The following is a 23,146-nucleotide window of genomic DNA, read 5'->3' as shown; positions in this document are numbered from 1 at the left end:
CCGCTTTCAGGACTCAGCCTAGCCTGAACACTAGCTGCTAGTAGCCTGAACAACTGGGTTAGTATCTTGACTTAGTGGTTCATCCATGTTTAGTTAACACTAATCAATGCCTATACTAGATTAGATTATACGTGCCTTATTCTACTCCGTTTCAAAAATGGAACTATGAGGTTAGTTTATTTACTCTGTGATTTTGTCATTGATCATAGGAAATAAGTACCATTGCTGTGTACGAATCGAAGCTCCCGAATCTTCCAAAGGAAGCTTATGAAAAATATTTTACTACTCGACTTTTTGAGGAAAGGTTGGGAAAATAGCAATGATCACATGTTTTAAATAATCTTGGCAGCTTTTTCGTTACTATAAATTTTGAACTGCTTAAACTATGCGTGAATTAGTAATTGACACACTATATACAGTTTAAATGGACTACTCGATTCCCGTACGTAGGACGGGCCAAACAGCTCGTATATATACTAAAACGTGACAGGGCTTTTTATTTTACGATTCTGAATCAACCACTAGACGGAATTTTTATGATTTTTGTTTTGGAAGAAAGATAATTTTGAGAACTAGGTAATGTCAAAGCCATCATTTTAGTTTAGGGTTTCAGTTTTTTAGAAAATAAGTTTAACATTTTAAAAAGTTTAGCAGCCGACGCTTACATTCTACACTAGCTTTTGGTATAAAACGTAACAGCTGTAAACATTAAGCGTGTGTGACACAAATTCTGCATTTGAATAATAATGAAATGACATACGTAGGATTGACTTATTTATACTATGTGTAATGCCTTAATAATTGATGCATTCATTTATTTGGTAAGGGGATGACAGATTATTTTAATATACACTGTAAATACTTGATAGTCTAATTTATTTTTAGAGCAGTCTTTTAACTCTTGGGCTTGTTTTAGTGCAATATAATTTGTTTGAACTAACAGCTAGATAGGATAGATTAAGGAACGCGGCAGCGTTCCGCCCCGCCAAGTCCCCCAGCGGTACACAGCTGCTGCAGTGTATATATACATGACGTGACAAAGTGGCTTTTTTACTCGTTTATAGCTCTGAAGAAACAAAAGCTATTAAAATAATTGTTCATCTACTGGATAGGGGCACTCATTCTCAACAAAATAAAAAAAAACAATTAAAAAACTGTTGTGGTTGAGCCGAGAAAAAATAGTTTGAAAATTTGCAAATTTTCCGTGTTCTCCTTTTCCTTCTCCTCCTCCTCTTTCTCCTTGAATGTTGACGGACCTACAGCCCAAACCACTGGCTCAATTTTCAAGTTTTTATGTGGTTTGAAAGCCCTTAACGTGTAGATGTGCCTTTTGAGGGTCTCAAGTCGGTGCGTTGACTCATAAACCCCTGGAAAGCCCTCAAAGTACGATTTTGGCCCATTTAAATAACATGGTATTAAAATCAAAACAAAAGAAGGACCGGCTGCGATTAAGTCTCAATTAATTTAAATGTTAGAGAAATTCATAGGAACAGCTGATAATTATTTTAAAACTTTTATAAAATATTTTTTCAGGTATACCGAATGATTTGAACGACTTACTATATAAAATTATTTAGAGCAGTGATATTCCCCGATACTTTCAATTGAAAAATGCAGTGTGGTACACTGGTACAGCAGCTCGTCATTTTTAACAGTTTAATACTACTTATCAAAACATATGAAACCTAGGAACTTGAAACGTAGTATTTGTTTTATGTTTTGATACACTAAAGCAAATAAAACAATCGGGAAAATCACTCTACGTATGTTAAACAAGCAATTGAAAAGTTATATGTAAATTTAGGATAAATTAGTTTTTCAATATTTGTTTTGCCTTATGCTATTTCTAACAAACCTAAACTTTTTGATTAAATTTTTACTTCTATAATAAGTTTTCAATTTACACTAGTCTTTAGATATACAGGTTTAATTATCAGAACACTTAAGTAACACCAACGCATTTTATGTTGTTCAAGATGATCATTGATGAAATTTGAAACTGAGTTTAAGCCCAGGGGGTTTGTTAAATAGTAATTTTGGTACGTGTGTCAACAAGTTTTTAATCGGTTTAAATCAGATAAGACCAAAAATGTAGAATTTAGTTCTACACAAACAATATTATTAAAATTAAATGAGATGTAGTTGTGCCGTGGTCTTTATATCAGAGAAAAGAGGATTTTTATTTTAGGATAACTGTTAATTTTCTACAAAAATAAATAAAATCCAACAAAAAACCACTAAGTGGTAACACTTTCCCCGCCAAGTCAGCAATCCAAAAAAGATAATAAATCATTACTTTTTCCGCCAAGAAAAACAGTGTAATGTATTTAAGTTTGGCAACTTGGTGGCAGACTTTTGCTCGATCACTTAAAAAAATACCATAACTAGTGTCAATGAGCAAGTATCTCTCCCATTAGTACATTGCTAGGTGAGAGCTTATTTTACAAAATTTGACCTTATTTGTGCTACATTTCATAAAATCATAATAGTGATGGTTTTATATTTACTGATTACCTCGAAATTAATATACTTAGTTGGACTAATTAATTAGAGAAGTTGATTTATGAAATTATCCACGAACGTAACTTTAATGAAAAAAAACCAAGCAAAAGTCTGCCGCCAAGTTGCCAAACTTACATACATTACATTGTTTTTCTTGGCGGAAAAAGTAATGATTTATTATCTTTTTTGGATTGCTGACTTGGCGGGGAAAGTGTTACCACTTAGTGGTTTTTTGTTAGATATAAAAATATTCTATGGAACTAGGAGGTTATTTAATTTAGTCATTGATTATAGGAAATAAGTAAGATTAGTAGGGATTAAGTAGACAATAGAGATAAGAAAGCCCTTTGCCGTATACAAATCGAAGCTCTGCCCACGACTCTTCAAAGAAATGTCTATGAACATTATTTTACGAGATTTATTCAGAGATAAACAAATGGATGACAGAGATTAAACACGATTTTATCATTGACAAGGCTACTGCAAGTAGGACTATAATTACTATCCTTTTGTCAAATCTAAAACGTTGTTTGGCGTGTGTTCATGTGTGGCTACGTTTGGGTCGCTGATGTAGGCAAAATATCGATTTTATTTTTTAACTTATAGTTTGGATGAAGGAAAACGGGAAATTAGAATGTACATAGATTCAATGAGGGTTGGTAATTATCACAGATATTAGAACGGATAATGGTAATATGGATAGTAAACATAGAAAAAATACGTCACACTACTTACTAGCGTGTTTACAATTTGAAATTCTTTCTACAGATGACAAGCGATTTTTTTCAAATGAATGTTATTTCAACTAAACATCTGTTTCTAAACAAACTATTTCTCTGTTATTGTTTTTGATTTTCTTTGTTTACTAATTTATTCAGCAATAATTAATGCAGTGAAATCGATACAAAAGATAGGTATGGATGATTTATAATGTCACAATATGTTGACATACCAAATTTTTGGTTGGTAATTCAAATTTCAACAGTTGTAGTAGGTCACTAGAAAACTCTCCAATAAGCTGCAGGTTGTCAGTAGATACCAAATTGGATTCATTTCATACCATAATATCCCAGTAGTGTATGGTTCAGAAACTTGGGCACTGACCAAAGAACCGAAAAACCTTATTGCTGGGTATGAGAAATAGAGTGCAGAGAAAATATACGGGCCATTTATAATAATGGAGGTTGGGATATGAAAAAACAGAAGCTAAGAGGAATATTTAAACACCTAGATATGCGTGGAGGAGAGAAGATACATTTTATTTTAAAATCTTACCGATGAGTACCACAAGTTAGACGACCACTTGGAGGACCAAGCAATGAAAGACTTCACCAGACTTGGATCAAAATTAGCAGAGGCAAGGGATATAAGAGAATGGGAGGCCAAAATCCTCTTAAGGTTTTAGTGGCCTTAGGTAAAATAAGGTAGGCCTACAGTAAGTGATAATATGCAATTAAAGGTGGTACGTAGCTACTGTAATTTAAACCAGTGTGTGAAAATCGACCGCAAATCTCACTTCAAGGCTTTTCAAATCGACACAATTGCAGTTTTATTGTAAAATAATACGGATTTAAATGCATATCAGACGAAAGAATTAGATGGTCACGTGGTATTAACGAGAAAGGTTATATATTAAGTCTGCCAGAATTTTTCTTTATGCGTGTAAACTTGCAGTTCTGAATTATTATAGGCTAGGCTATTCAGTTTTATTTGACTACTTGATTCCCGTACGTAGGACGGGCTAACAGCTAGTCTATATATATAAAATCCAATGTATGTTTTGTTTGTATGTATGTATGTTTGTCCTTTATGGACTACGAAACCCCTCGACAGATTTTAATGAAACTTTCAGGCATTATTAAGCATTATTCAATGATGGTTTGTGTGAAGTTTGGTGCAGATATGTCAAAAGGGCTCCACCCCAGTGGCTCTGGAGTTTCCCATGTTAACCTTATGAGTACTCATTTAAATGGAACTAGCTGTACCCGCGGGCCTTGCCCCGCTTAACTTCATAAGTATTCGCATGGCTCAATCACGTCCTGGTTGAAGTTCATTCGCTACGCTCACTCACCTTCAGGTTGGAAATCGTTCGCTGCGCTCTCTTGTTTTCAGGTTAGCTCGTTCGCTACGCTTACTCGCCTCCAGGTTCATGTTCGTTCGCTACGCTCACTCACCTTTTGGTTGCAAATTAGCTGTTGTCATAAATTTAAAAAAGTCATCCCTTTTATTGTTTATAATATTTTGATAAAGGTTTTAATGTTTTTAATATTTAACATTGAAGAATTTAAACGTTGTTGAGTGCACAGGTGTGCTGCGATTGGGGTTTATAAATTTAGACTTATTCAAAAGTAAAATAGTTTTCTGTGCTGCACTCTGTAGAAACACTGTAGCACTATTTCAAATCATGACTAATGCTAATACAGAATGTTGTGATTATTAACCTACAAAACAATTGGTAAAAGTAAACATATGCTTTTAAATTATATTTATTTGTAAACATTGTAGATCAAAAAGTCTGACATTGGCCCACTTAAAACCCTCTGGGGCAGAGCCCTTTTGACGGATCTGCACCAAACTTCACTCGAACCATCCTAGAAAGATGCTTAATAAAGCCTGAAAGTTTCATTACAATCTGTCTAGCGGTTTCGGAGTCCATAACGTATATACACACACACATATATATATATATACATACATAGTTCCTCTTTTATAGATATAGATTAAAGAATATTAACAGCTGGTTCAACTAAGCAATTTGATTCTGTGATGTTCAATAGCATTAAAAAGTTAATAAGTTTACCAACAGGGTGCAGCACGATTTTTTTTTATTTTTATTTATGACACCAGCTAATTTGCAACCAAAAGGTGAGTGAGCGTAGCGAACGAACTTCAACCAGGACGTGATTGAGCCATGCGAACGAGCTCATCTTGAAAATGAACGAGCTTTTGACATAAAACCACATTAGGACAGGACGACGTCTGTCGGGTCAGCTAGTACATTATATGTTTTCTGTACAGGGTGTCCATAAAAAACGTTTCAGGACTTTGGGAAATTAATCCTCATACTAAAAGGAAGAAAAAAGTGTAATAGTGAAGGTATGTCCGAAAATGCATATTTACCCAGTTATCTGCCGTTTTGTTTTTTATACAAAAATATTTTTATCTGTGAAGTTTTTCATTCGATGATTATGAAACTTGGTAACCATGTTAACATACACAAGATCTATTATAGAAAAAATAATAAAGTTGTTCCGATTGTACATTTCAAAATGGCGGCCGTTTGAACTTGTCTAACTTAAATAACTCAAAAACGGCTAATCTATGAAAATATGTCAGGAATACTTTTTTAGAATTTACAATTCCCTATCAAACAATACCAAAATTAAAAAGATTGGACGACAAATTACTGAAATAAAACGTTTTTTAACTGTAAGACCAGACAAAATTAAGGGTTCCCCGACTAACTTTGCCTTATTTTTACACAAAAAAAACTTTATATTTCAGTTATCTTTGGTCCGATCTTTTTTTATCTACAAATTTTAATCAAAACATGATTTTTTTAAATTTCGATTTTCTGTTATTTTCTGGGAATTTTAATGGGAAATAACATAAGCTACAATAACCTTTGAACAGTTATTTTTTCAGGAATGGGGGTTCTACCATTTCGTTCACAATTTAAAGGGCTACAACATACTAAATCTATTAATTCCGTAAGCACAAAATTTTACAATGAAATTGTGAGCGAACGGAAGACCGTAGAAAGCTGGGAGGGGTCTCATTTTATAGGTCTGGGCTTTGGGGGAAATTATCAATTTTTCTTAATTATGCACCAAAAGGTTGTTAGGCTACGGAATAAAATAATTCACATTTAAATAGCATGGGAATCTAGGTCATGTCTCGAATAACAGTCATAATTTCTGATGACTTTTAAAGATTCGACTCAAAGATTCCTTATCATTTTTCAAAAGCTGATCTAGTTTTTTCGTGTTTTCTACAAATAGCTTTACTCATTAGCCGCATTAGGCTGTCCGATTATAAATATAAATACACCCGCCGCGGCAAACCTGCAGACTAAGCGAATTTCCATTTGCCTGATTGGATTTACACTAAAATGTCTCCTTGAAAATATCACATTTATTCCCTATTTAAATAATATTAGTTTAATGAGTACTTAGGTTTGCTCAACAGGGAGGGTAAAAAGGTGTTTTTTTTTTTTTTGTAAAATGTTAATACTTTAGTATGAAATGAATGCATTTTCTAAATTTGATGAAAATATGACCATAAACAGCAAACTACATCAGTTTACTTATTCTCCATAAGAATAACATACGAATTTTAAATTTACAGTTTTTTGGAATTTTCTCCGTAACCATAAGGCGCATAATAACGCTTCAATATACTAAATTATTTTTTTTTAAGCTCTACAAAATGGTTTGGAAATAAAATGCTAAATTTTAAGTTTTTAGGGTCAAAAATGGGAAAAACCAATTTTTGCCCCATAAAACCCCCCTGTTGAGAAGCTTATAAAATGGCGCAGTTTTTACCACATTCGGACACTTTCTTGTATACAGGGTGTGAACAAATGCAATAGACCAATGTTTGTTAGGTTAGTGTAGTTTTATTTGGATCCAGCTAGTGCAGTGACCGTAGCTGAAGATTTGTCGCGCAAAACTTACACTTTGCTTACTCCAATAAGCACCACAGCAGGGAATTTGTGGGGACAAATCAATTTACATTTTCCCTCATTCTGGTTACCTGGCTGGTACTTTCTTACCGGTCTGTTGTGCCAATCGTGCCTTTCCGAACCTTACAGGTTGACCCTTCTTAATCCCCTCTAATGATTGTGCCAGTCGTGCTATTCCAAATCGGCTAAAAATGTGTGCCAATCGTTCTACGGCCGTTTTTACAACTAATCCCCCGTCATTTTCTATTATTCTTATTCAAAATCTATTGTAGAACACGAAAATGACATTATCTACTCAAATCCATTTACAGGTAATGGAGAATTAGCTGTATTAAGTTTAAAAACATAGGTAGGTAGTTATTTAAAAAAAAAAAAAATAATAATAATTCTTTGGGAAGCAAATTTTTAGACTTGGAACCTTTTATATGCATCATCACACTGCATTTACTTTGTACTTACACCAAAAAACTTTTATCACTCTGAGTACCTATCACCCTGTATAAATAAATAACATTCCAGTACTAAGATACAATCAAAATTGTTAAATACCCCCGCCGCAGCAAACCTGCAGACTAAGCAAATTTCCATTTGCCTGATTGGATTTACACTAAAATGCCTCCCTAAAAATATCACATTTATTCCCTATTTAAATAGAATTAGTTTGAAGAGTATCTACTACGGTTTGCTGCAAGGGGGGGGGGAAAGTGTTTTTTGTTGTAAAATCTTAATAGTTTTAGTAAGAAATGCACGTATTTTCAAAATTCGATCAAAGTATGTCCATAAACAAGCAAACTACAACAGTTGACTTATTCTCTATAAGAATAACATGGGAATTTTAAATTTACAATTTTTTCGTATTTTCTCCGTAACCATTGAGCAAACAATAACGCTTCATTATACTAAATTATTTGTTTTTAAGCTTTACAAAATGGTTTGGAAAGAAATTGTGAAATTTTTTGTTTTTAGGGTCAAAATGGGAAAACCCTATTTTTACCCCATAAAACCCCCCATAAACCCCCGTTCCCATAGTCCGATCATGCTGATTCGTGAACTCGTTCGAATAAAAGTAGGTTTACACGTTTATACCAAATTTCATCAAAATCGGATAATTTTTGCTCGAGTTATCGTGCTAACGGACACATATATAAATATTAAACATTAATAAACTTAGTACCCAAGTAAAAATTATTTATTAAAATATTTACTAAGTAAATAAGTAAATATTTAAATAAATAATTTTTACTTGGGTACTAAGTTTATTAATGTTTTATATATAGTAGCCCTATTATTCTATTTTTCATATATATGTATGAATTTGAACGGATGGTGTTTTTGGTCTCTAGGGACCTCGAAACGAAAAGGAAATCGGTCCCGGGTCCAGGTCTTACCATGAGTACCACGGTAATAGCTTATTCCCTATAGGGGAAATTCGCTAAAAAACATCATTATTTCTATTTCTTCTCCTTGGCGGTGTTCTATGACTTTCCTATGTTTCCATTGTTTGAAAATCGGCTCTTTCAATGATTACTAAGAAATATATATGAATGTCAGGTAAAGGTTTGAAAGGTGTTATCCTGTGTGTGACTGAGTCTGAACCCAGATAAAATGTCTATGACTCAAATTAAAAGATGTGGCCTAATTCATAAAATATTGTAAGATTGTCATGATACTAGGAGCAAATCCTATAAAATCGTAAAAAGTTGACGTTGTTGGCATAAAACTAAAATCATGATATAGTTTCTTACCTATCTGTAGCTCCAGGTCTGATCTCTTCTCTGAAGACTGACTCACTGAGAGTTGATCTTAGGTCCTTGTGGAGTGTATGTCGGTTTGTATATGTTGGTCTGGCAGACAGACTAAACTATAACAACAATCTCGATAACTACGACCCCGCCACCCAGCAGGAACTGATAAGCAACAACGCTGCATTCAATCTGCATTTTATGCTCCCAAGAAGTACAAAGACTTTTCATAGTGAATGCTTCATTAACTTAGATAAATAACTTTTATCGTTCCATGTCAAGTCGCTCTTCTTCTAATTGGCAAAATGTGTATTGTGATATTATTCCATTTCGATAATAAATATGTTTAAAAGCATAAAGAGTTATTGTAAAAAAATATGGTCAAAGTTACGAGTAGGTTGCAATTAAAATTTGAAATATTTCTTGGTCTTAAAGTGAGAAATTTGTTTTTCAAGACAATGAAAGAAAGGTGGTAAACGTTTTGTACAATATTGCTCACCGTTTTCTTTGTAAGTTATTTGTTGTACTACCTACCTACTAGTATAAAAAGGAGGTTTTCTTCAGCAGCTCGTTTTGTTCTAAATGAAGAAATGATGTGGTTGAGTCAGTTGAGTACCCTAATAAGTTACTGAAAGAGCAATATTACTTTAAGAGGGGGGAGGGGGGAGGTTTTTACCTTTCCACGTAGTCGGCAAAAGCAATGCTGCTGATAATCTAACAGCAATTTTTTCACACAACACACAAAGTTTTAACAGCAGTTGTACGGTAATTATAAATTAGATTAATGTCACAAAACAATAATTGTGTCAAAAAATTGTAAGTTTGCCCTATTGTAAAAAAATTAATGACTTCTATCTAAAGCATTTTCATTTTAACGTACTTTGTGTTGATGAGTTAAAATAATAAATCCGTAGAGTATAACAACATTCTTACATCCAAACATTTTCTGATACCTATGTGCAACAGGAAAAAAAAGGACAGTTAATGGACAAAATCAAATTTTGAGTATGAAAGTAATAAAGCAAAGCTAAAAGCTTGGCCAATATAGGTTTACTACATTTATTTATCAAAGGTATAAATCAAAAAACATTCTCAACAATCATTCCGACTTCAACATAAAATATTGTTCTTAATAAAAATTACATCTAAATAACATACCCTACACTAGTATACATAATTGATACTGTACAGTTTTAAGGTGGTTTTAAGCCAACTTACACTTACGCAATGGCATATCTTGCAGTTGTAGACATTACGAAAAACCTCTCAATAGATCATGTTTGCTAAAACATTAGAGTTTACACACCTATCACTTCACTATCACACTTTAAGTCAGCGACTTTAAATCTAATCGAACTGTAAAACGAGATAAGTTATCAATAAAATTCACGGATATTAATTTCCGCGATAAAAACCTTTCACAGTAATTGCAGTGTAGTTTCGAACAATCAACAGCTGATAGGTTGTGTTGTGCCGGAACAGCTGGGAGTTTGATGATATCATCACAGCACATGGAGTAATAAGCTATACGGTAGATGATACGCAAATTTGTTGATGACGTCAAGGAGTGCAAACGATAATTATAATAGCATTTAACAACAAAGTTGTTAAGTATTTTAGCCATAGATTATTGCCAATAGTGTTGCAACATTTAGTGTTTTTATGTACGACGTTTTATGTACACATAATCATTTTAATTTACACTAAAGACTCCAATTACGTGAAACAAATAAAATTTACAATGGTATTATGAAACGTCCCGGTGTAATTAAGGGAAGGGTATTAATTGCGCCAATTGACCTGAGTCAGGTTGATGTATTTCTGAATTGCGCAAACGACTTCAGGTAGCCATCTGACGGACATTAACTGCACCAAGTGGTGGCCCTCTTTGTATGTTTAATTTAGTAAGTTAGGTTAGGTTGGGATATGTTTGGCTATGATGACACGTAAACAAGGATATTCCCTCTGTCGGAATCTTGCCCCTACCTGGCTTGGGCTTAGCGCAACTAAGGAACATTTTTTGGGACCCTTTGAGGGCGGAACTCTTTGGCGCAATTAATACACTGTAATTAAGAATGCAGTGGAGTTTCCAAAACATACAAAACATTGGTCGGTCTATTACTTTAGGTGGCTTTGTATGAAATATTTGGCAGGAGATGATACATTATTGGTTCAGATTCAACAATGAACCAGCTGACTTTTCAGTTGGAAACAGCCTACAATCTAAAAATACCCCGACCGCAGTAAACCTGCAGCATAAGCGAGTTTCAATTTTCCTAATTGGATTAACACAACAATCCTAAACATTTCAGGCATATTTCCTATTTAAAAGGTTAAAGAACATTAGCTTTAATCAATATTTCGGTTTGCTGGTACAGAGATAAAGTGTGTTTTTCACTGAAACGTTTGGGATAAATAAAAATAAATTTTATGAAAATCCCGGATTCCCAAAAAGGATGGTTTACATGTAAAGAACTGGCACAAACACTTTATCAAAAGAGATGAAAAGTTAACTTTAAATACAGGTTTTTTCTTAACTTCCCAAGTCATTCCTACCATGGTTTCACCGCTTAACCGTTTGTCGTTAAGCTGCTAAAAATAATATCCAAATATGTATATTTTATTGTTTGATTTTGCAAATTGACCATATACTATTAGGAAAGATGAGTTATTTAGGCTAAGAGCTTATTTAACAATTAAGCTTAACACTTTTTTATTGCACTTGAATGATCACATTTCAGTAGTTTCCAGTAACTTAATGGTCCTAGATTATCAGCGAACTATTTAGAAATTTCTACAAACCTCTAGGCTATGTGTAAAAACCGAAATTTTAGTTTACAATGACCAGATAGAAACCTATAAAAAATAAATAAACTATTAACATAACTACTTACTTGTTCCATAAAAATGTACATTTTGGCTCAAGCCTTCTTCAGGAACAATAACAACAAAAACAAATAATTTGTTTATCTTGTGTTCCACAAAGTTCCACTCACACAAGGTGTCACCCAACCACGTTCCTCACAACCATATGAAGCACCAACCAGCGACCACACTTGGCCAGCGTCACCAGCGTTGCTGTGCAGTATGCAGTCAGCATAGCAACGCTTGTTGCACTGCCTACGAATTGACAGGCAAAGCTCTCTCAAAGTTCTTAACGCTTTTTACCATGCGGTTGGCATTCTAGGTTTATTGTAGTATGTTTTATGTGCTAGCGTGGCGTCTCCCGAGCGCCGAGTCTCCCAAGCGCCGAGTCTCAAAGCCCCAGCGCCGAGAGCAAATAAATATCCCCAGCGCCGAGGCCATAAATTACCAAAGGTTCTGCTCAGTGATGAAGAAGTGACGAGGGTTACCTTCTCTTTTAAAATTGTATCAATGAGGTTAATGAGTCTCCCCAGTGCCGAGTCTCCCCAGTGCAGAGTCTCCCCAGCGCCGAGTCTCCCCAGTGCCGAGTCTCCCCAGTGCCGAGTCTCCCCAGTGCCGAGTCTCCCCAGTGCCGAGTCTCCCCAGTGCCGAGTCTCCCCAGTGTCGAGTCTCCCCAGTGCCGAGTCTCCCCAGTGCCGAGTCTCCCCAGTGCCGAGTCTCCCCAGTGTCGAGTCTCCCCAGTGTCGAGTCTCCCCAGTGCCGAGTCTCCCCAGTGTCGAGTCTCCCCAGTGCCGAGTCTCCCCAGCGCCGAGTCTCCCCAGTGCCGAGTCTCCCCAGCGCCGAGTCTCCCCAGCGTCGAGTCTCCCCAGTGCCGAGTCTCCCCAGTGCCGAGTCTCCCCAGCGTCGAGTCTCCCCAGTGCCGAGTCTCCCCAGTGCCGAGTCTCCCCAGTGCCGAGTCTCCCCAGTGCCGAGTCTCCCCAGTGCCGAGTCTCCCCAGTGCCGAGTCTCCCCAGTGCCGAGTCTCCCCAGTGCCGAGTCTCCCCAGTGCCGAGTCTCCCCAGTGCCGAGTCTCCCCAGCGCCGAGTCTCCCCAGTGCCGAGTCTCCCCAGCGCCGAGTCTCCCCAGTGCCGAGTCTCCCCAGTGCCTAGTCTCCCCAGTGCCGAGTCTCCCCAGTGCCGAGTCTCCCCAGTGCCGAGTCTCCCCAGCGCCGAGTCTCCCCAGTGCCGAGTCTCCCCAGTGCCGAGTCTCCCCAGCGCCGAGTCTCCCCAGTGCCGAGTCTCCCCAGTGCCGAGTCTCCCCAGTGCCGAGTCTCCCCAGTGCCGAGTCTCCCCAGTGCCGAGTCTCCCAAGCGCCGAGAGCAAATAAATATCCCCAGCGCCGAGGCCATAAATTACCAAAGGTTCTGCTCAGTGATGAAGAAGTGACGAGGGTTACCTTCTCTTTTAAAATTGTATCAATGAGGTTAATCTGTGAAGCAGTAAAGGTTAGGTTAGGTTAGATTAATCATTCAAGATTAAGTGCGACGATATCAAAAGTACGAGAGTCAGTAATTAATTACAAAGTACATAACACTCAACATTTCTGTTATGTGATAAAAAAGTCAAGTCAGTGTTCCAGCCCGGACGTCACATTGCGGCGCATTTTGTGAAATATTTTTTCCAAATGCTTCCCTTATCTTTGCTTTAAGTTCAAGTTTTTAGATCGGCGAGCGACAAACTTGATCAATCACAAACCCCCTGACAAAAATTCACACTTCAGATTTTGTCTCTATAAACCATTCAATGCTCTACGCTGTGCTTTCAAATTCACCTCCATATTACAGCTGTACATTTTTAAAATTTAAACGTGCTAACAACAATGGAACAGCTGATTTTAAGGGGACAAAAACATAAAGATGATAGCTTTAAAATTTGCCATAGTTGACTTTTCTACAACCCTTGGTCACACGTACATTAAACCAAAGATTTGATCACGAATATTAATTGATCCATTATTTTTGGGTCACGGTGTATATACATAAACAAGAAAACTACAACTTTTGCTTATCCTTCTAGGAATTTAAAATTTACTATTGTTCTCCTTATTAAGTGCATGACAACATTTCAACTACAACATAATTTTTTTAAATTCCTACAAAACGGCAATGCGAAATATATGAATATGAACGGAAGGACTTTTGGCCTATGGGGACTTCAAAACGAAAAAAGTAAATCGGTCCCGTCTTACCATGAGACCTGTGGTAGTCCCTATGGGAAATTCGCTAAAATTACAAATTATCGCCCCAGAATTATAATTTCCTCTCGTATTATAACGTCCTTGTATTAATTACCCATGGTTCCACGCACTCTTATGATGCTCTTGATACAGTTGGTATGATTCATAACTGTACTTATGTCGTCTCAGCAATGTTCATGGAACCGCAAACTGTCACTTTCAAATGTGTTTGCAAGCGTAAAGAAGGAGACATTGTCTTGATGTAGGAAAGTAGTCAATGTTAACTTAATGATACACTTAGGTGTACAATGCAGTTAGCTTTCAATATTGAGCGGAGCAAGCTTATTAATCTAATGTTTTCCAAAGTCAATGCTTTATCTGTTTTACTTTATGTAAATGGGATGTCTACTTGCAGTACCCAAAGTCAATGGTACATCTGGTTCAAATGAATGGAATGTCTACTTACAGTACCGAAAGTCAATGGTATATTTGGTTCACATAAATGCAATGCCTATTTGCACTATCTAAATTCAATAATGCATAAACATAATTGGTAATACTATTTTGTAGTAAATAATTGGATACTCAACCAACTAAACTGTATTATATCTTTGACTATTAATACAAAAACTAGACATTCCATCCCAATGTTAAAGTTGTAGCCAGGTTTTTAATCAAATTTATCTTAGTTGATGTGAGCCACCTGATTTCGCTGATCTAAGCTACTGATTTCTGCCGATTACACGATGTCTTTTACCAAGTCTAACTAATGGAATGACTTATTATGAGCTATAGCAACTGTTGTGACCCAGCAACTATGTCAGTAACAAAAAATAAGGTACAAAATAGAGTTTTAGACACTAGTGCAATCTGTGACAGGCTCACACAACTACATTCTTTTTTAGTAAAAAATTTGCGACAGCTGATCCATATAGGGATGTCTTCTTCATCGATCTCTATTATTACTACGTCTTCTTCTGTATCCAATAGTCAATGATTATATCCAATTGTTCTTCCCTTTTGTTCTGTATTTTTAATGTACTAGTTTAGATAATTTGTTGATAAACATATGCTATGAATCTTTTGTTTACACTTTTATTGTTATCTTGCCAATACTGTCATGGGAATGGGAACCAAGGCAACCAATCAACCCATAAGGCCCATGTTATATTTCTAAAAGTTTAAATTCACTAAAACAAAAGCTGGAGTAGTATAAGAGAATGTGAAAGAAGATCAAAATTTACCCCCCAAAGCTCTATTTAACAATTGAAAGTCCCAATAAGATCGAACCCTAAATCGATATCGAAATGGGAATACGCTTTTAGTAATTCTAAAACGTACGTACATTATTTGGCCCAACTTTGATATCCAACTCCACCTTGCTATCAATTGTTACAATCGAAATAGAGTTGGTTTTTGGTTAGTGTTGAGGAGGGTGGTTGTAATATATTTCGTAGATTGTGTATCTTCATATTTATGTTGTCAGAAAGACTGTTGTTACATTCCAAATATTGTCAAACACTGTTTACGATCACATCAACCACACATTCGTTCAGCTCGGGCCATAAGTCAGCTTCTAACAAAACGAGACCGTCCTTCGGTCATAAACTAACCCCTCGTATCTGTCTCAAGAGACGTTATCTAGGTCCTTGTTCAAGGGCGGTCTTTGGGAACGATCAAGTAAACACTGTCGAGTCGTTCAAGACTTCAAGTGACACAAAAAATATCATATGTCAGTCAAGAGAGCCGAAAGCCCCGGACTGAGGCTGCTATAGGACCAGGTCCTCTTCAGTCTATTCATTTTCACATAGCATTCATGTAGGATGTGAAAGGCAGACCCCTCCACGTATTAAATCATATCATGGACAAAAATAATTAAACATGGACCATCAGCTTTGCTGCGGTTCCATAGGTTCTGGCGCACACCGATGGGAGCGCCATTTACTTACGTCGTACGCGCTAAGTAACTTCTCGGTGCTCCAAGCGGTGTGCGCCAGAACCTATGGTAACCATGGTAACCGTAGCCCTGCTGACATGATCATATACAGTAGTTCGAATTAGTAATTACATTTAGTTTATAATCAAACAGTCCACTTATATCGAATTAGTTTTGCATTCTTAAACATTTTTTATTGCGTAAATTGTTTTCGTGTTCGTTTACTAATCACGAAATTAAGGTTTAGATGACCAATTTAGATTCAAGTATTTAACATATTTCTGGACCATCTGTTCTACCATGTTGATTATTTAAAACAGATGATTTACGATACTCTAAGGGTGACCTTGACCCTTAATACACATTTTGTGAAATACGAATGAGACAGATATTTATAACCCTACTTTTACTACTTGCGTAAACCCAAGGTCTTGATGCTATATCAGCGGCCTTGGCATTTGTGGTAAGACCTCATCTTTGATAATTAAAATCAGGTTCGTCCCCTTGTAAGATTAGTTTAGCTCTTCCTTCAAACCTGTTAACATTGGTTTTACAAGCCTTTGCGGAAAATGACATTTTAAATATCACTTTCAAGATATTAGTTAACATTTAAATTTAAAATTTAAATTTCTTTCTTAAAACCTAAAATTACCAGGTTATAATTACAACCATCATGTAGAGCTTGAAAAAACTAAATATTTTGTATATTGACGCGTTGTTGTAGGTTTAGAGATTACGAAGGAAATTATTCTAAAACTGTGCGTTAACATTCTTGTTATTCTTAAGGAGAAAAAGTTGTAGGTTATTTGTTCATGGTTGCATTTTTCTCAAACCAAGCCAATGTATTTATTTCATACTAAAGCCTACTAGTAACATTTTATCAAAACAACTTTTCCTTTCACGTAGCAGCAAAGGTAGCAGACAACATAAGTACTCGTTATTCTAGTGTTATTTAAAAATGAAATAAATCTGACAAGTTAAAGAAAATATCTTAAACAAAACCCAATCAAACAAACGAAAATCCTCTTAGTCTGCAGGTTTGCTGTGGCGTGGGCCATTTTTCTGGGCCACATATTTAACAAGGGAATGTGTTGTCTACTTCAATTGTCAAAAGTTCTAAACACTTCATGAGTCCACATTCTAACAAGTAAGTAAACAACGAAAACAGCAGCGTCGGTAACATCAGCTGGGGAAAGCGGTGCATTGTTGATCAGCTGATCTGGAAGGTAGACTCCAGTCCTGTCGTAGCCAGTTCCAGTAGTCAGTACGCTCGCGATGGTGCTAGCGAAAGTGCCGGTGTTTTGTGGAGTGTTGCTCCTCGTCGCAGCAACCTACGTACTCGCTCAAGCCCGCGCCAAGCTCCCTGCTGTTGACCCAAGTAAGATTTCGAAATTTAGGTTTAGCAAATAAATTTTGTGTTAGTTACTAATTTTGAAAATTATTGGCTTGATGAGTTAAGGAAATAAAAATCTTGGAGGTATCTTAAATATATCCATTTTATTCAGAGTGTAAACCAATCTCTTGAACTTGACCACATGATTGTTTATAGCATAAAAATAAACAAAATTACCAGCAATTAAGCATTACGGTATTGAAAATCAAATCAATCTATCATCATTAAAGATGAGAACGCAAACAAATGGCCATAGTAAGTGTAGATGAGCAATGCATTTTGCAGTTTGGTTACTGGCAGTTCATTTAGTCTGGACCATTTATTAAACACCCAACGAACAATGTATTCCGTTTATTACTTCAATTTTTCTACAATAATGATCAATATGACATCAACCGATTGGTCTAAATATGAGTTAAAACAATTTTGCAAGCGTAGCTTATTACAATTTTAAGACAAGATTGTTTAACAAGTAGTACATAACTAAGCCGATGTTTGTTTTTTCTCTAACAGTTGAGTAACATAGGTTTGCAACCGTTGTTTTTTTACAGACACTCATTGAATCTATAACAATAAACGTGAATATAGTAACGGTAATTATTGTGGTATGAACTAACGAATGAATGAAAAATACACAAGAATCTACAATATATGTCTTAGATGAAACGTCAACAGTTTTTAACATAATTTAAAATATAAATTGGTGCACATACCCACTTCGGTGCGAAATTAGCAAGTGTGGCATTAGAAAAATTATGGATTACAACTAAGCAGGGTATTTAAACCATTAATATTCAACGTAATCTGGAACCTAACTTAAAAAATTATAATTGATTTTTGATTCTTGTCACCTTAACACACGTGGATAATTTTAATGGCTTGAAACAGCGACACATTTTAAATTTAAATCCTTTGTGATGTATCTTTGGATGTAGATAAACTAAGGTAAAGGAGGGATTTAACTCGTTAAAGTTACAATCAGTTTCAGAATAAAAACTTGACTAACTTTTTATTCTGAAACTGATTAAAAATCAGTAGCCAATTGGGCTACTAAAGGAATAATATGCTGCAGTGAAATTTGGTTTTCTTCTAAACCTTGGACTTAAAAATCCCGAACTTAAATAGACCAATTATTCTTAACTAAAGAATCTTTTACTCATCAACTACTAACGTATTACAAACTGTAAGAGCAAATACAACCTCAATACTTTAATTTAACTTCACTCTATAAATTCTTAACTTTTCCCTGTGCTAAGCTCAACTGTGTTTTTCATTAAGAAAACTGGCTACAATTTTACCAATAGATGGAACTTCTTATGTAGGGTGGAAATATAAATATATTCAAATTACCTTCACTGGAGTGTTGTGATGTTTAGATGGCCTTGCCTCTGTAACCAAACAAAAACACCAGTGTTCATCCAATCTCCACATCTAAATATACCTTCAGAGTGTTTCAGCATTTTACAAGATTATACTTCAATACTTTTCAATGAAATGGCGACCATAAATGTAATGGAAAAAATGACTTTCCCTGATAAAAGTATTCATCCATCTATCTACTGTATAAACACACTTAATACAATAAGGGTTGTCCCAATAATTCCTTTTCCAGCCGTCTTACTTAACCAATTTTTACAGTTCAAGTGTCATTTTAAAAAGCTTATGATTATCGGATTGACAAATTGAATTAAAAGGGTGATTTCCTTTTGGGTTTCGACCCCTTGCGTTTAATTTATTTATGGAATTCATTTTCAAAGATAATAAAAAAACGAAGCGAAAAATGTCAAAGAAAATTAGCAAATCATCCAAATTTCCTGGCAGTTAACCTCCTCGATAATAGCGAAGCTACTTTTAGGCTCAGAAGAATACATCCAACCGATCTTCCAAATCCTTTCTAGTTTATTTTTTTTATAAAACGTTTTGTATATTTTGTTGGAGTGTAATTAACTCATGTTGAGTTGTACATAACATTTACTTATTGTTCTAGTATAGAACAAATTGTAAAAACAGTACAATACTTGTAAAAAAAACCAAAGATTCAGTGATGCTAAGTAACTTTCTTTATAAAGGCTTGGACGTGACTTATAATTTAACAGCTGATCCTTCAGTTAAATGTTTAACCACAGTCAGATTGTAAACAAGATTCGAAACCGTTTATGAAAATCGGTTAGTTTTTGAGGATTGTGACTCTGGATTTAAGGTAGGCAAATCACTTTTTATAGGTAGAATAGATCTAAAATTAACAAATTTATTGCAAATCAGTAGTTTTATTCACCTAAAAACTGTCTTAAACATAACCTTGAAATGGTAAATATTGCGCTAAATCCATTTTTCCTAGAAAACGAGTCTTGAGCCCTATATACTGCACTATTTGCGAACTCTCCTCGTGTATCTACAAAGTTGTGACCTAAGTTGGTAATTTTTAGTAAGGTACAACTAGCAAAGCAAACCCTTAGATAAAAGCATATCAAATTCCCAATCCATCTGGATAGAAAATTAATTAAGAAATATCACTTAAATTCTCCTTTGACTACTGAATTACTACATGGTTTTAACGCGCGTTTTGATACAAAATACACTCAAATCTAATTACACACATTGTACTACTGCACAAACAACTAAAACGCCCAAACTTATTTACGTTGATGTGTTATTATCGAGTGTCTAAATTTTCCTCGTTATCAACATTCATAGGATTTACTTTATTTTTTACACCAAGTCATTAGAAAGGGTTAATTGTTTTGCGGCATTCCTACCAATTAGGATGTGCTCTGTTTTGATTTCCTCCGTTCACTGGAAGAGTTGTTGTCGAATTCACTTGAGGGTGTCACTGTTTATCTCAACGATATCACAGACCACTAAACTAGGGCGAAGGACGTCTCCTTACATGTCTGTGCGGCCATGGACCGGCTTTAGAGGTCTTTGCTTTTGTCGTGACTATAACTCCGTTGAGAGTCACTTTTGAATTATAGTGCCATATGAATGTATCAATTAAGTATTCATTTTTACTTCGATTTTTATCGATCAGTGTATTTTGTAAATCGTCCTCTATGGTTTGTTCAAATAAAGAAGGTGGTTGGAGATGGGATCTTGAGGTCAATGAACAAGGTTTGTATTCTTTGTCACATGTAGATCTCATCTCCCAACTGACTTCGTTATTTGAACAAACTATAGTGCGCGATTTACTCTTAATAGTATCACGGACAATGTCAAACAATTAAATTCAGTCAATGACAAAAGCAAGAGTTATTTCAACACAAGAAATAAGATTGTGTTCCGAAACAAAACACAAACTAACTTGATAACACTTTATATTGATTCAAACTCATGACTGTAAATTTAAATAAGAAGGGCCTTCTGGAAACAGTCTTTCAGCACAGATAAAAACTTATCAGCAAAAGTTCATAAAGTAAAAATGTTCATTAAGTTCAGTAAGGAAAAGTTTATTGGAGTTTGAAACTGATAAGGGAGTTTCCCTAATACGACATCTAGTCAAATCCTTAAACATCGAGATTTCCATAATTAACTTTCAACTTTAATTATCTTGTTGGCCGAATGGTTACACTTCGGTAATATAAATAATATCTGAAGATAGGTACAATGCTAGGCGAGATAGATTCTACCTAAATACCGTTTATCATTTTGCTATCAATCAATCGTGTTAAGAAATAAAGTTAAGTTCGGACCGTCTCCTTACAAAAAGTTAGAGGTGTTTTAAACTTGGACTTTTGTGTTGTAAATACTAAAACTTTATAGACCCTGAAGAACTCTTCTGTTATTTGACGCAACAAAAAGTACTTGTACATCATTCTGCTTCTGTTCAGACGAATTCCTTTTGTGCAAAACTGAAAATGATTGACTGACTGCAAAAAACAAAAGATGAATCACTACAGACATTTAGTGTGAATAAAAATAGAGCACGAGGAACAACTCTCCGAAGAATGTCGCTCGAATTTAAATCAACCAGTCCTGTGGTTTCCCATCAGCCGAAGTCTGATTTTGTTTTCTTTGCCCATCCTCGTTGTTTTTCCCCGCATGGACGTCGACCCATGGTTCGTCCACCGCAGGGTCTCTCACCCTGTCTTGACTGGTTCTGCAGGAACGGGGACTCTTGTTTTGCTCTTGATGCCTCTCTAGTCTGAGGTCAGGACACTTTGCCCTTGGTGAAGGACAAATAAGTTGACCAAAGAAGGAGCTGGTGTGCTTTTTTCTAAACATGTGGAGTACTGTGGATTTTTTTTAGAAGATAGGACAATAGCGTTCCGCAAAGGACTTCTTTAAGCTAGGATCTTCTAGGGGGACTTTAGTCTACAGTTCGTTTGGTTGAATACAAATTAATATGCACAAGTGACATTTTGGCGTTCTGAATAAGTTTGTCAGTACACAAACAAAATACCTTGTTTAGAATGTGTGACTTTTGCCGACCATTTGATTGTTTGACTTAATATTTTCAAAGTGTCAATAATTTTGCTTTTGGGGAGTTTGAAGTTTATCCTCAGAGACGAGGCTCAAATTTGTTTAAATTTGATCTCGAAAAAATAATAATCTCTTTTCCTAAAATATATTTGAATAAACCAGCAAGCAAAAACACACTGATAACACTATCCTATCTAGCCTATATATTAATAGGCAAGCATGTTTCTTTAAAATCTTTTTTTCTCAGCTCATGTGCATTGCAGGGGAAATTTACGAATACTAGATAGATATTTTCCTGTAGATGTGCAGAATCCCTTTATAAATTAAAGTAGGCTCAAAAATAAGCACAAAAAATGAATTCAAAATTAAAAAATTCATTGGCCTTATGGGTTGTCATGTTGGCGACGAAATATGAACAGAAAATCAAAACAAATGGAAGAACTTTCAATCCTGTTTTATTTACAGCGTGGGTGAAAATAGAGAAGTCTTAACACACAATTTTTGTAGAGTTTTCGACCACTGGATGACCTCTAGTATTAAATATTTGTTCCACGATGTCTGTAGAGTATACTGTAGTTATCAGAAAGCTCTGAAGATATGACCATCTGCAAAGAGGCCATAACGTCATTCCAACTCATCAGTAATATGACAAGACTACAATTTTGTTGCTACTGACCGTGGAAGCCTTGCTAATACATAAAACTGTCATTGACGCTCTGATGAGTCATCTGCAGCAGATACTTTGCTAGTAAACACAGACAACACCTCAAGACAGGTTTATACACCTGTTACCTCACTACCTCACCAGTCTGGGAAGAGTTTCTTTTTTCTCTGATCAACCTCGATTTCTTGCCCCTAGGCCGCACCGGCGATCGCTAAACTGGTCCAGCATGCTCATTATAAATCACCGTTTAATGCCAAAATTACGATAATTTGCCACCGTAGTCTTTGTTGCTGAAGAGTGTTTTTGAGCAAAAGCCATGCATGGCTTCAACAGCGGTTTTCTAAGTGGGATTTGGTAAACTAAGACGCCACGTCCTTCTGGTTCTAAGACGTTAATTAAATCGCATAGTTAAATTTAGTAGAGAATAATTGAGTCAACTCCAGCGCTGGAAAGAGTTAACATGAATACTTCCAAACCAGCTCGGATTTTTTAAAAGATAAAAATATGTCTGCTGTACTTTGCAGTAGGTGCTATATGGATGTGCTCAATAAGTTTTAAGTTTATGATGTGTGTCTGTAGAATCTTACAGTATTAATATGACGTGTGCAATGTTAACTTAAACCACGGCCATATTATTCGTCCTACGCTAGAAGACAACTAGATTCTAGTGAAGCTAGATTGTTTGTCAATTTACAAATTCCTTCATACCCACTTGCTATAATTTAATAAA

General features: G+C 35.6%; 2 protein-coding genes across 3 annotated transcripts in view; both read left to right on the top strand.

Annotated features, from left to right (window-relative positions):
* Window positions 1–165: 165 nt before the first annotated feature.
* Window positions 166–13,158, top strand: LOC129003416 (uncharacterized). The gene is made up of 2 exons (XM_054431708.1): window positions 166–170; window positions 12,144–13,158. The coding sequence occupies exons 1-2, from the start codon at window positions 166–168 to the stop codon at window positions 13,156–13,158; spliced, it is 1,020 nt and encodes a 339-aa protein (XP_054287683.1).
* Window positions 13,159–17,200: 4,042 nt separating this feature from the next.
* The window catches only part of LOC129004084 (C-type lectin 37Db), a 76,964-nt gene continuing 71,018 nt past the window's right edge, over window positions 17,201–23,146 (top strand). For both annotated transcript variants that reach the window (XM_054432475.1, XM_054432474.1), the window contains exon 1: window positions 17,201–17,321. In XM_054432475.1, the coding sequence (XP_054288450.1) occupies window positions 17,219–17,321 (103 nt within the window). In that variant the 5' untranslated portion in view covers window positions 17,201–17,218. The remainder of the gene's footprint in view (window positions 17,322–23,146) is intronic.

Source organism: Macrosteles quadrilineatus, unplaced genomic scaffold (genome assembly GCF_028750875.1).
Source record: "Macrosteles quadrilineatus isolate MER2022 unplaced genomic scaffold, UCM_ALF_1.0 Scaffold_9__3_contigs__length_116548681, whole genome shotgun sequence".
Classification (NCBI taxonomy): Eukaryota; Metazoa; Arthropoda; class Insecta; order Hemiptera; family Cicadellidae; genus Macrosteles; species Macrosteles quadrilineatus.
The sequence above is the reverse complement of the archived record's forward strand: the minus strand, read 5'-3'. Positions and strand labels throughout refer to the sequence as shown.